The sequence below is a fragment of the Oncorhynchus mykiss genome, chromosome 25 (assembly GCF_057628025.1).
Source record: "Oncorhynchus mykiss isolate SJ-2025 chromosome 25, ASM5762802v1, whole genome shotgun sequence".
Taxonomy (NCBI): domain Eukaryota; kingdom Metazoa; phylum Chordata; class Actinopteri; order Salmoniformes; family Salmonidae; genus Oncorhynchus; species Oncorhynchus mykiss.
Window position 1 is genome coordinate 26,068,684 of NC_143046.1, and position 13,947 is coordinate 26,082,630.

At 46.4% G+C, this 13,947-nt stretch overlaps 1 protein-coding gene across 3 annotated transcripts; it reads left to right on the plus strand.

The window, feature by feature from the left end:
* Window positions 1-676: 676 nt before the first annotated feature.
* On the plus strand, window positions 677-5,707 carry LOC110504848 (uncharacterized). 3 transcript variants are annotated; one of them, XM_021583704.3, is made up of 6 exons: window positions 677-1,030; window positions 1,282-1,720; window positions 1,824-1,948; window positions 2,129-2,273; window positions 2,806-3,586; window positions 5,366-5,707. In XM_021583704.3, the coding sequence occupies exons 2-6, from the start codon at window positions 1,417-1,419 to the stop codon at window positions 5,499-5,501; spliced, it is 1,491 nt and encodes a 496-aa protein (XP_021439379.3). In that variant the 5' UTR covers window positions 677-1,030; window positions 1,282-1,416; the 3' UTR covers window positions 5,502-5,707. The 3 variants fall into 3 exon arrangements, with proteins under 3 accessions (XP_021439379.3, XP_021439381.3, XP_021439380.3); XM_021583705.3 differs by having other exon boundaries at window positions 710-1,030; window positions 2,153-2,273; XM_021583706.3 differs by lacking the exon at window positions 5,366-5,707 and having other exon boundaries at window positions 2,806-3,760.
* The last annotated feature ends 8,240 nt before the right edge of the window (window positions 5,708-13,947 follow it).

Sequence of the window (13,947 nt, forward strand, 5' to 3'; positions counted from 1 at the left end):
TTTATTGATAATATCTGTTGGAAAAAAGTTTGGATGTTGCCACACACATCCCTACTTGTTAACAAAATTAAGGAAGTTTCCTTTAAAAAAATATATAAATATTATCCTGCCAATGACTATATGAAGAAGTTTAAGGAAAACATAAACTGAAATTGTACCTTTTGCAATGACCACCCAGAAACGGTGTTGCATCTTTTTTGGCATTGTATTCAATAATGGAAACTGTGGCAAGACATCAGTAGATTTATAATTGAACGCATTTATGAAGATTTTACACTATTGTGGAGAGATGTACTGCTTGGATTCTTTACCTAAAATAGAAATAAGCTGAAACAATTTTATGTAATTAATTTCATTATTCTTTTGGCCAAATTTCATATTCACAAATGTAAATTTACAATCAAAACACCACATTTTCTTACCTTACAAAAATAAATGTAATTATATTTAAAGACAATTAAATACTCTACTAACAAGAAAGCTGTTCGAATTGTAAGTATATGTATGTCCCTTAAGGTCCTTGTGTAATATGATATTGTACCTCCTAGCCCAATTGTCCTTTGTATATTATTTATATATACTTGTGTTCCCACATGTACTTCCTGTATTGATTTGTTGTTAATAAAATAAAATAAATAAAAAAGCTTTAGATCTCACTCATTTCCCTTTTGCGGTCACTCCATCTATCCGGCTGGGAATTGCAAATCCCGTAGAGAAGAACGTCTCATTATCGCGAGACGGAGAATCAACATGGCTCGCTTCCATAGATTTCGCTAGCCATTTTAGTCAATTGAAAAATCCCAAAATCTGAGAGTTTGAGTTATCTACTCGAATTTCAAATGACTCGACCAATAAAGCAAGTACTGTAGCTACATACAGTAATTGCTCTTCCAGGTTTCTTGCGTCTTTGTTAACCAGCTAGCTAGATAACGTTAACTGAGTCTGCCATCCAGAGCTACCCTTGTTCAGCTGTCTAGCTATCTTGATTTGCCTGGCTGCACTCGTCACAGTCTTCAGTGTTTGTTTTAAGGTAAGTCTCATCTGTTGTTAACAGCATGTAGACTGGATATTAGTGGTTTAGCCAGCTAACGAGCAGTGATTCTGGAGGGGTGTGGCGTTGGCTACTTGGCTTTGTAGCTAGTTATGCTTCACAGACTGGCTCAGATCCAGATAACTGGTGGACTGTATAGGAGACAGATGTAGCCAGGTTGACTCCAACATTGCTGTATGTCAGATAGAGGGTCACATCTTTATAAATTACTGTATCATCTTCTACCATAGTGACATCCTCCTCTTCACCACCCCACCTGATTGACAGCAAAGAAGTGCTCCTCTCCTTGGGACTCGGTGTAACCCTCCACCCTATCTACCCCTGTTGCCCCCAGAGCAGGGGGTAAGGACACCACCGTCGCCACAATGCTGGAGTCTGTAAGGAACACGTTTCACGCCCAGCTGGCCACCGTCATGGACTCCCTGCTGGCGGCAGCGGTGTGTGAGATCGCAAAAATCTTTGAGAGCAGTCTGTGTGAGCAGCAGGAGGAGCTGACACAGAGAGGAGAGGAGATCACAGGCCTGAGGGGGAGGCTGGAGCGGGCAGAGAGGAGGCTGAAGAAGGAAGGAGAGGAAGAAGAAGGAGATGGCCTACTGGATGTGGTAGAAGGACCAGTGAGAAAAACAGGAGGAGATGGCAGCCCAGGGCAGCAGTCTGAACCAAGAGCTGGTAAGAAAACCGGATGTCTCATCTGAAAATGATCTTAGGAACATTTTGGTTGAAAACACCCCTAAACTGCTGTCTGGTTTTCTGTCCTGCACCGTTTGTTCAGGTTCAAGCTGGGATTCGGATGCGGCCTCTGAGACCCCTCCACTGGTCCAGGACAGCGGATGTAAGAAGTCCCACAGGATGAAAAAGGAGAGAACTGAGCTGGAGGGGTCCTCCATCAAAGAAGAGGTCAGTCAGTCATTCTCTAACACAATAAGAATGTCTGTCTTTCTCTATTTAATTACTGTTTTATTCTATGTCACAAAGATAGTCATGGTGCTTTGACTTTTCAATGGTTAATTTATTCAAAGGCTGTTAACACAGCTGTGACTCTGGCCCCCACATTAATGTTTTATTCTCTCCCTTTAGCTTAAACATTGCCCTCTTCCACAGTTCGAGGAGCCCCACCCTGCCCCTGTGGAGGGGGAGGGCCAAGGGCCAGGGAGGAGCTCTTCTGCTGGGGGTCAGAGGCTGGGAGAACCCTTGTCTGACACAACAGGGACCAAGGCAAAGTGTAAGGAAGTGTAATCCTTAACCAATCAATCTACATGTTTGTGTTTTACAGTCGCTCCAGGATTTAGCGATTCTGCAATAGATAATTTTTTTGGGTGAATCAACAATTCCTTGCGTATTATGCTAAGGCTTGCAAATTTTCCAATCACCACACTATTATTGCATAAAACAGCCAAAATCAATATTAACATTACCACATAAAACTGTCCAATCACCTCAGTACAAAAAGAGGGCTTTCAATCTTAACCAGTCACTGCACTTTTACTCCATACAATTGTTCAATCAAACCATCAACAAACTTTTCCCCCCGTCAGCGAATTTTCCTGACAAAATCATTGCAAATTGACATCCAAAATGTCAGAATTGCCGCAAGCAAAATCAAGCATTTTGGCCCACAACTATCGCAACTATACGCTGCGATTTTAGAGCAAATAAACCTTGTCTTTTCATTCTGTATTGTATTTTATACTTGTGGAATTGTTGGAATGAGTATATCGAGCCCCCTTCATGATGTTGTTCCTATCTCTTGGTAGTATCCCATTGGGAGGGAGACCCCAGACCTCTTCAGAGCCAGAGCTCCACCTCCTTCTTCCATGGCCCCCGGGTTGGACATTTCTCTCCCAGACCCGACCACAGGTCTCCTGGGCTTGACCCCTGGGCCAGTGGGGTTCCTCTAGAGCTTCAGGATCCAAGCTTCCTGGACCAGAGCCCAGACCAGGTACTAGAGCAGAGAGAGCCCCGGCAGTCACAGGACCAAACCAACCAATCCCAGAGAGGCTTGAGACCAAGAGACGACAGAGGGAGGGGCCTAGTTCATCAGAACCGCTGGTCATTGGCTGCCAAGGATCCAGTCAGACCACACCCCAACGCACATACTCAGAAACACGCACAAGGTCACACACACACACTGGGCGGGGCGAGACCCTACACTTGCCCGTACTGCGGCAAGAGCTTCAGCTACCCGTCCCACCAGCGCAGGCACCTGCTGCGCCACACAGGGGTGAGGATGTACCCCTGCTTGGTATGCGACAAGAGCTTCCTGACGCCGTCAGAGCTCACGGTGCATACCCGCGTCCACACAGGGGAAAGACCGTTTGGCTGCACCCAGTGTGGAAAGCGTTTTGCCCGCAGCGGGAACCTCCGGGCCCACCAGAGAGACGTCCACCTGGGGAAGAGACCCTTTGTCTGCCAGGAGTGTGGCAAGAGGTTCGCCCACAGGGGCAACCTGAGGGTGCACTACCAGAGGGTACACCAGGGCCTGCCATACCATGAGGATGAGTATGACCAGGATGGCAACACTCTCCCCTCTACTGGGTAAAGGGTCAACAGGGTCACATTCAGTAGGAGCTAATGGGAGAAACATTTTAAAATGGAAAATGAGTGTTCTTGCAGTGCATTTGGAAAATATTCAGACCCCTTGACTTTTTCCACATTTTATTATGTTATAGCCTTATTCTAAAATTGATGAAATTGTTATTTTTCTCAATCTACACTCAATACCCCATAATGAATAAGCAAAAACAGTTTTTTAGAATATTTTGCATATGTATAAAAAATAAACCTGGGGAATAGTTACAGGGGATAGGAGGGGGGGATGAATGAGCCAATTGTAAGCTGGGGATGATTAGGTGACTGTGATGGTATGAGGGCCAGATTGGGAATTTAGCCAAGACACCGGGGTTAACACCTCTACTTTTACAATAAGTGCAACATCCCATCTGAAAGACGGCACCCGACACAGGGCAATGTCCCCAATCACTACCCTGGGGCATTGGGATATTTTTTTATACCAAAGGAAATAGTGCCTCCTACTGTCCCTCCAACACCACTTCCAGCAGCATCTGGTCTCCCATCTAGGCACTGACCAGGACCAATGCCGCTTTGCTTCAGAAGCAAGCCAGCAGTAGGATGCAGACCCTTTACTCATTACATTGTTTAAGCACCTTTGGCAGTGATTACAGCTTCGGGTCTTATTGGGTATGACACTACAAGCTTGACACACCAGTATTTGGAGAGTTTTTCTAATTCTTTGTAGATTCTCTCAAGCTCTGTCAGGTTGGATGGGGAGCGTCTCTAGAGATGTTCTATTGGGTTGAAGTCTGAGCTCTGGCTAGGACATTCAGAGACCCGTCCCAAAGCCACTACTGCATTGTCTTGGCTGTGTGCTTAGGGTCGTTGTCCTGTTGGAAGGTGAACCTTCATCCCAGTCTGAGGCTGAGCGCTTTGTAGCAGGTTTTCATCAAGCATCTCTCTGTACTTTGCTCTGTTCATCTTTCCCTTGACTGGTCTCCCATTCCCTGCCGCTGAAAAATATCCCCACAGCATGATGCTGCCACCACCATGCTTCACCGTAGGGATGGTGCAAGGTTTCCTCCAGATGTGATGCTTGTCATTCTGGCCAAAAAGTTCACTCTTGGTTTCAGCAAAACAAAGAATCTTGTTTCTCATTGTCTGAGAGTCCTTTAGGTGCCTTTTGGCAAACTCCAAACAGGCTGTCGTGCCTTTTTTACTCAGGAGTGGCTTCTGTCTGGTCGCTCTACCATAACGGCCTGATTGGTGGAGTGTTGCAGAGATGGGAGAACCTTCCAGAAGGACAACCATCTCCACAAAGGAACTCTGGAGCTCTGCCAGAGTGACCATCGGGTTCTTGCTCAGTTTGGCCAGGCGTCCAGCTCTAGGAAGAGTCTTGTTGGTTCCATAATTTTTACATTTAAGAATTATGGAGGCCTCTATGTTCTTGGGGACCTTCAATGCAGAAGACATGTTTTGGTACCCTCCACCCCCCCCCCCCAGATCTCTGCCTTGACAAAATCCTGTCTTGGAGTTCTACGGACAATTCCTTCAACCTCATGGCTTGGTTTTTGCTCTGACATGCACTGTCAACTGTGGGACCTTATATAGACAGACGTGTGCCTTTCCAAATGAGGAAAACAATTCATTTAGTCCGTTTTAGAATAAGGCTGTAACGTAACAACATGTGGGGGAAAGGAAAGGGATCTGAATACTTTCCTAATGCCCTGTATTTAGCATGTTGTCTTCTATGAATTAGGCCTACCTGCACATCTGTCTGCATTTTAAACTCATGTCCCATAGGAATGACTCCACCTGTCAAGAGACAATGATGAAGACAGGAAATGGTGAGAGCGAGAAAGGAAAGCAGCGCTCCCTGCGGAAGGAAGAGAAGGCATTTCTAAGTGTTGCATCATTTAAAGGGTTGTTATATTGTTAGTAGTGTTTTTATACTGAGTGACTGTGCTTTTACCCTTTACTCTACATGGTTGTGTATGTTAGCAAAAGTGACAAACGTGCAAACTGATTGATTATGAATGATACGATTAGCATAACATTCCCTATTTTGTGTCGTTAGTCATCCTCCATGTGTAGTGTTCATATAAAGTAATTAACCAAAATAAAACCAGATGTATTCACAGTCGATCTTGCAATGATGATACAGTATCTTATTTCTGAATATGCTTTCTTTGGTCCATAAGGTAAGGAAAAGCAGGAACAAGATTTTAGAAGGTACTGTACTTTTTGGGGGGAAGTGCAGTACCATTGATTGCCACCAGAGAGCAGTCTTACTGCTGTGTTCTCCCTTATAATGCATAGAAGACATGCACTGACAGTATAGTAGGCTGGTTGAAGACGTCGGCCTCGTCAGCACGTTTTACGTCTAGTGTGTGTGAAGCATTATTGGCCTTGCAAGTCACATTCTCTGCTTTAACAGAGAGAAGTCCCTTTCCCCTGTTCCCTCAGGTTATGTCAGACTGTTCTGCCGACCTGTTCGAGGAAGGCTCCACACCACTCTCTCACTTGAGTATCTTACCTAGTAAGTTTCAGATCAAATTGAGCTTTTTTGTAGCTTTGGCAACTATGTATGCGTTTTCTATACCTGTTCACTCCTCTCCCAGTAGGCTTTACAGACGCTCCCCACCCCTTGGCTGCAACCCTTCTAATTTAGTGTACCCTGCACACACAACCCATATGGAATTGCTGGTCTCTGGCAGCGATTGGAACTGACAATTTGCGATCAAGAATGCGGAGTTCATCCCTTCAGGCCCTTTCCTGATAGAGACATTGATCACCTCACCCAAGAGAACACTGCTACTCCAGCTGCTCTCTCTTCATCTGACTACGTTTTCTCTCATAGTCTGAGAGCATCTGGTCGTTGTGGTGGCACAGGGCTACTAATTTCTCCTAACTGGAGATTTTCTCCTTTCTTCCTCTCACCTGTCTCCTCATTTGAATTCCCTGCTGTCACTCACTTGTCCACTCAAGCTTAGGATTGTTGACATCCATTGCCCACCAGGTGTCCTAAGAGTTCCTCAATGAGCTTGACACCTTGATAGGCTCATTTCCTGACAATGGCTCGCTGCTCTTGATTTCTTTCCAACTCTCTTTCCCCTCCTTGCCTCTTTTGACCTCACCCTTTCCCAGTCCCCTCCCACACACAAGACAGGTAATACACTTGACCTTTCCCAGTCCCTTCCCACACACAAGACAGGTAATACACTTGACCTCATCCTTTCCCAGTCCCCTCCCACACACAAGACAGGCAATACACTTGACCTCACCCTTTCCCAGTCCCCTCCCACACACAAGACAGGCAATCCCATCTGACTACAAAATGGCCCAAGTCACTCCCCTCCTCGAGAAATGAACACTTGACTACTCTGACGTCAAAACAATCAAATCCCTTTCTTTTCTTTCCAAAACACTTGAGCGCGCTGTCTCTGACCAACTCTCTTACTATCTCAGAATGATCTTCTTGACCCTAACCAGTCAGGCTTCAAGACGGGTCACTCAACCCATACTGCTCTTCTCTTTGTCACGGAAGCTCTCAGCACCCCCAAAGCTGACTCTCTCTCCTCTGTTTCATCCTCCTAGATCTATCTGCTGCCTTTGACACAGTGAACCATCAGATCCTCCTCTCCAGCCTCTCAGGGCTGGGCGTCTCAGTCTCTGCACATACATTTCTGCGTGCCTGGCAGATATCTCAGCTTGGACATTGGTCCACCACCTCAAGCTCAACCTTGACAAGACAGAATTGCTCTTTCTCCAGGGGAAGGCCTGCCTGCTCCAAGACCTCACCATCACAATTGACAACTCCACTGTGTCCCCCTCCCAGAGTGCGAACAACCTTGGCGTGACCCTGGACATCACCTTGTCCATCTCTGCAAACATCAAAGCAGTGACTAGCTCCTGCAGGTTCATGCTCTACTCTACGTAGAGTACGTCCCTGCCCCACACAGGAAGCAGCGCAGGTCTTTAATCCAGGCACTTGTCATCTCCCGTCTGGACTGCTGTAACTCTCTGTTGGCTGGGCTCCCAGCTTGTGCCATAAAACCCAGCAAATTATCCAGAACGCTGCAGCTCGCTGGTGTTCAACCCTCCCAAGATCTCCAATTTCACCTCGCTCCTCCACACAATCCACTACATTTTAGTCATTATCCAGAGCAACTTAGTGCATTTATTTTAAGATTGTTAGGTGGGACGACCACATATCACAGTCATAGTAGGTACATTTTTCCTCAAAGAAGCTATCAGCAAAGTCACTGCTAGTACGCGGGGGGTTTGGGTTGAGAAGGGGGGGTTGCTGTGGGATTATTTAACATAAGTCTTTGAAGAGGTAGGGTTTCAGATGTTTTTGGGAATACCACCAGGGACTCTGCTGTCCTAGCTTACAGACAAGATGGTTCCACCATTGGGGTGCCAGGACAGAGAAGAGTTTGGACTGGGCTGAGCGGGAGCTGCCCTCCCGTAGGGATGGGAGGCCCAAGATACCAGAGGTTTCAAAACGGAGTGCTGGGGTGTAGGGTTTGAACGTAGCCGGAAGGTAGTGAGGGACTGTTCCTCTTGCTGCTCCGTATGCATGTCCCACAGCACCCCCCCCCCCCCCCCCCCCCCACCCCCCATGCCATTCCAGGGGCTAACACTCGCACTTGACTTTTCCCCCCTTACGAGCTTTGACTTTTCTGATTTAAATGAAAATGTACTTACTATGACTGTAATATGTGGTTGTCCCACCTAGCTATTTTAAGATTAATGCGCTAATTTGTAAGTCGCTCTGGATAAGTGTCTGCAAATGACTAAAATGTATACTGTGAACAGGTATTCTTGATTAGTATCTCTTTCTCGCTTTGTCTTCTGTCTCTTTATCCCTCTATTTCTCTCACTCACACACATACACACCCACCTGAATACGGAGTAGCTTTCTGGGTGGGTCGATTTCCTCATGCTACTGAGGCCATGATTTGTTCATTGAAACATTACATTCTCTGACCTCTCCCCTCCCCCAAGGTCTGTGGGGTTGAACTGTTCCATTACAGACCCAGGGCTTTAGTGTAATAACACCTCTCAGCCCTCACAGAGAGCACAGAGGGAGAGGAATCACTGTGTGTGTGTGTGTGTGCACGCACTGTGTGGGGGCTAGAGAGAGTGGTGTACACCGGGTGTGCGTTAGGTCACTGGGTTTTGTGTGTGTATTGAGGAGGAGGTTGATCTTGTCATTCATGTTTGTTTGTGTGGGGGCTAGAGAGAGTGGTGTTATAGCTTTGCTCTGTGTATATAGAGGTTTTGCTGTGTTTTCTGTTGATATATTTTGCTATGTATATACATTGAGTGTAGAAAACATTAGGAACACCTTCCTAATATTGAGTTGCACCCACTTTTGTCCTCAGAACAGCCTCAATTCATTGGGCATGGACTACAAGGCATCAACAGTGTTCCACAGGGATGCTGGCCCATGTTGACTCCAATGCTTCCCGCAGTTGACTGGATGTCCTTTGGGTGGTGGACCATCCTTGATACACACAGTGAACTGTTGAGCGTGACAAATCCAGCAGCATTGCAGTTCTTGACACACTCAAGCCGGTGCGCCTGGCATCTACTACCATACCCTTTTCAAAGGCGCTTAAATATTTTGTCTTGACCATTCACCCTCTGAATGGCACACATACACAATCCATGTCTCAATTGTCTCAAGGCTTAAAAATCATTTTCTAACCTGTTTCCTTCCCTTCATCTACACTGATTGAAGTAACATCAATAAGGGATCATAGCTTTCACCTGGTCAGTCTGTCATGGAAAGAGCAGGTGTCCTTAATGTTTTGTTCACTCTGTGTATACAATGTCTCTTCACAATTTCACCCATAAGTTATATTACTGCTTATTCAATGTTTTGTACACAGTGTATTTTTGTTGGTGTGTATATTTTGGTGTGGTGTATGTAATCCCATTTCAGCCCCTGAAAACATAAGCAGCTTTGCCCCCAGGGAAAGGAAACAAATGAACAGTTACGCAGGCACATGCCGTGACTGTGTCACCTAAATATTGTCAGACATTTTCATGACCTACATTAAATGGTGTGGTTTTCGGCATCGATTAACTTCAGTGTGTGGGAATGGCCTTGTATTGTGCAGTTACACTAACTGACTATGTACCCAGTTACCCATCTCTATTTCTGATCCAACTATAACTGTTTTTATATATGTTGTTACACTTGGTGTCTTCTCTGCCTCGGGCTACTTGTTCAATTCTCCAGAACACTATTCTGCTGCCTCTCCCCTGCCCAAAATTTCCCCCCTAAAATATGTAATAAAATATAACTCTGTAGGGGGTTATGGAGTCAATGGAATGATCACCCCTCAGATGTGTACTGTACATAAATCCCGTGTGTGTCGGAGAGCGAGACAGACTGCCAACAGTTAGAGGTTTGTCGCCCAAGGCTGCTCGTAATCTGCTCTACTGTCTGGTCCCCAGGGGCCATGTTTTCATTTAGGTTGCCACTACTGATTGTACTGAATCCTGCCTTTAGGGGATTACAGTTCTGTCTGTAGCTGAAGGAAGCCTGTTTATTAATCTACCAGACTTTACTGAAGAACTACATGTGCTAATGGTGTTAGCGGACTCTGGTTTAAAACTTTCATCACTGGCCTCCAAATTGGCACAGCGGTCTAAGGCAGTGCAGCGCTAGAGGCGTCACTACAGACCCGGGTTCGATCCGGGCTGTATTACAACTGACCGCAAATTGGAGTCTGGTCGGGCGGTGAAAAATTGGCCCAGCGTCGTCCGGGTTAGGGGAGGGTTTGACCCAGTGTCATCCGGGTTAGGGGAGGGTTTGGCCCAGTGTCGTCCGGGTTAGGGGAGGGTTTGGCCCAGTGACATCCGGGTTAGGGGAGGGTTTGGCCCAGTGTCATCCGGGTTAGGGGAGGGTTTGACCCAGCGTCGTCCGGGTTAGGGGAGGGTTTGGCCCAGCGTCATCCGGGTTAGGGGAGGGTTTGACCCAGCGTCATCCGGGTTAGGGGAAGGTTTGACCCAGCGTCGTCCGGGTTAGGGGAGGGTTTGACCCAGCGTCGTCCGGGTTAGGGGAGGGTTTGACCCAGCGTCGTCCGGGTTAGGGGAGGGTTTGACCCAGCGTCGTCCGGGTTAGGGGAGGGTTTGACCGGCGGGGCTTTACTTGGCTCATCGCGCTCTAGCGACTCCTTATGGCGGGCCGGGCCTCTGCAGGCTGACCTCAGTTGAACTGTGTTTCTTCCGACACATTGGTGCGGCTGGCTTCTGGTTTAAGCAGGTGGGTGTTAAGAAGTGTGGTTTGGCGGGTCATGTTTAGGAGGACGCTTGACTCGACCTTCTACTTTCCCAAGCCCGTTGGGGAGTTGCAGCGACGAGACAAGATCAGAATTGGGGGAAAAATACAAAAAATATATTTTAAAAAAACAGTTCATCACTGGCGTCTGTCTCGTCAGCCATTTTGTGTCTGTTGAAATATTGATTTTGACGACGTGATTCAGAACCATCTTTTATCGTACAGCATTCTAAATACCAGAGCATTCTAACACTGTCCTCACACAACTGTGGATTTATCTATGTGATTTATAACTTTATAACCCACATCAACCCAGTGTGCATGGAGGAGGTGACCATGCACTGGTGTGTAGCATATTACCCTTTGTGAAAAACGTGGATGGAGATATAATTACAGTGAATGTGCTTCCGGTTGGGAAGAGGAATGCTGGGATAGAGTGGGGATTCATTATCCTAGCGCTCTGAAGTTCCTGTGTTGACACGTCTGCTCCTGCGCCTCCCCTCTGGCGTAAGACATGGCCAGAGTACTAACCACCAGTCCTGGGATACATCATTACTGACACCTGGCACTCATCATTACACGCATGTGATTCACACCTGGACTCCACTACCTTCATCATTTCCTCCCCTTTATATGTCACTTCCCCAGGTTCACTCACCAGTTGGTATTGTTCTTGTGTATCAGTGTCCTGCCTTATGTTAGTGTCGTGTTCTTGGTTTTGTTGTTTTATTAAAACGTTTCACCTGCACCTGCTTCGACTCACCGCCCCATCATTACATGTGTATTCTGAGTGGCTCTGTGGGTTGCTAGGCAACTCTGTGGCTGAGTGGAGCAGAGTGTTCTGGAGTGGGGATTGGATGAGGGAAGAGCACTGGGTCACTTACAACTTTACCCACAGCATCAGGCTCTCTGATTCGACCGTTTGATGATCAAGATAAAAGATATTGCTCGACCAGGGTTTCAAATCAAATCAAATTGTATTAGTCACATGCATCGAATACAACAGGTGTAGTTGTACAGTGAAATGCTTACTTAAGAGCCCCTAACCAACAATGCATTTAAAAAAAATACGGATAAGAATAAGAAATAAAAGTAACAAGTAATTAAAGAACAGCTGTAAAATAACGATAGCGAGACTATTGATTCTGTACTGGTACAGAGTCAATGTGCAGTGGCACTGGTTAGTTGAGGTAATATTTACATGAAGGTAGAGTCATTAAAGTGACTATGCATAGATGATAACAACAGAGAGTAGCAATGGTGTAAAAGAGAGGGGGAGGGGGCAATGCAAATAGCCTGTGTAGCCATTTGATTAGGTGTGGTAGCAGAGAGAACAGTCTATGACTAGAGTGGCTGGAGTCTTTGACAATTTTTAGGGCCTCCCTCTGACGCCGCCTGCTATAGAGGTTCTGGATGGCAGGAAGCTTGGCCCCAGTGATGTACTGGGCCATTTGCACTACCCTCTGTAGTGCCTTGCGGTCGGAGGTCGAGCAGTTGCCATACAAGGCTGTGATGCAACCAGTCAGGATGCTCTCAATGGTGCAGCTGTAGAACCTTTTGAGGATCTGAGGACCTATGCCAAATATTTTCAGTCTCCTGAGGGGGAATAGGTTTTGTCATATCCTCTTCACGACTGTCTTGGTGTGCTTGGACTCCAAGGAACTTGAAGCTCTCAACCTGCTCCACTGCAGCCACGCCATGATAACAGTCTAGCACTTCGTTTCCCAAACTCATCAAGCGTTGATTATTTAAAACATTTGGGAAACCAAATGCTGAACCATTATCATGGCGTATGCTTTATGCTTTATGTGAGGAAATTAATTTGTCGAGGGACATTCAACCTGTAGACTGTCTATGAATAATGCTTTTTGTGATCTGAGATTCTAATGAATCCTCAGTGAATCATACAAACACAGTTTATCATCAAATCATCCCATATCTTTTATTTGTTTATTAAAACCGGGGATTCATTTTGAGGTTTATGTCTCAGTTGAGGGTTGCACTTTGGCAGTGCTGTCTGGACTGGTTCCAACAACATCAGTCTGTTCACTGGCTCTTCCTCTGATCCGTCCATCCCCCCTTACCAGTCTATCCCTTAGGGAGGATGTTCCCTGTAGTTTGGGACACCATGGCTGCATCTCAATAGTCTAAAATGTCTTCCTCTCCTTGTCTTGTTTCCTTAATCTGTACTGACGTGAACCAACTGGAGCGATGGAAGTGAATGCCCGGCAGACATAGTCCCACCATGTTGTTGTCACCTCCTCTGCCTTTACAGATCAGTGCAGATGAAGGGGAGGAGAAACCACATCAGACTATTGAGGTGTGCTCTGTGCCTTGGGTCCAACCTAGTGGCTGTGTTCCAGCATCGCCAAGGCAACAGGCACAGTCTGTGGGCAAGCCCGAGGTCTAACCCTCTCGTCTACGGTCAGGGTCAGGGATGGCAGCCCTTGAAGGACATACTGCGGTGGGGTGGATGAAGATCGAGCTGGATGTAAAAGGAGAAGGATATAAAAAAAAGTGTGTGTTTGAGATGATAGATATTGCTCAGGGATATTAAGATGTTTAAGTGGGATGGCAAGACTCAAATGTATTTATGAAGACCTTCTTACATCAGTTGATGTCACAAAGTGCTGAACAGAAACCCAGCCTAAAACCCCAAACAGCAAGCAATGCAGAGGTAGAAGCACGGCGGCTAGGAAAAACTCCCTTGAAAGGCCAGAACCTAGGAAGAAACCTAGAGAGGAACCAGGTTATGAGGGGTGGCCAGTCCTCTTCTGGCTGTGCCGGATGGGGATTATAACAGAACATGGCCAAGATGTTCAAATGTTCATAGATGACCAGCAGGGTCAAATAATAATAACTAGGGTGGTTGTAGAGGGTGCAACAGGTCAGCACCTCAGGAGTAATGTCAGTTGGCTTTTCATAGCCAATCATTCAGAGTATCTCTACCACTCCTGCTGTCTCTAGAGAGTTGAAAACAGCAGGTCTGGGACAGGTAGCACGTCCGGTGAACAGGTCAGGGTTCCATAGCCGCAGGCAGAACAGTTGAAACTGGAGCATTTTGGATTGTTCTTATTTTCCTCAAATA

Excerpts from the sequence above, each read along its gene's own strand:
- LOC110504848 (XM_021583704.3), top strand. The coding sequence starts at position 1,417 with ATGCTGGAGTCTGTAAGGAACACGTTTCACGCCCAGCTGGCCACCGTC. Across the intron at positions 1,721-1,823 it reads GCAGTCTGAACCAAGAGCTG|GTTCAAGCTGGGATTCGGAT; the intron begins GTAAGAAAACCG and ends CCGTTTGTTCAG. Across the intron at positions 3,587-5,365 it reads AACACTCTCCCCTCTACTGG|GAATGACTCCACCTGTCAAG; the intron begins GTAAAGGGTCAA and ends CATGTCCCATAG.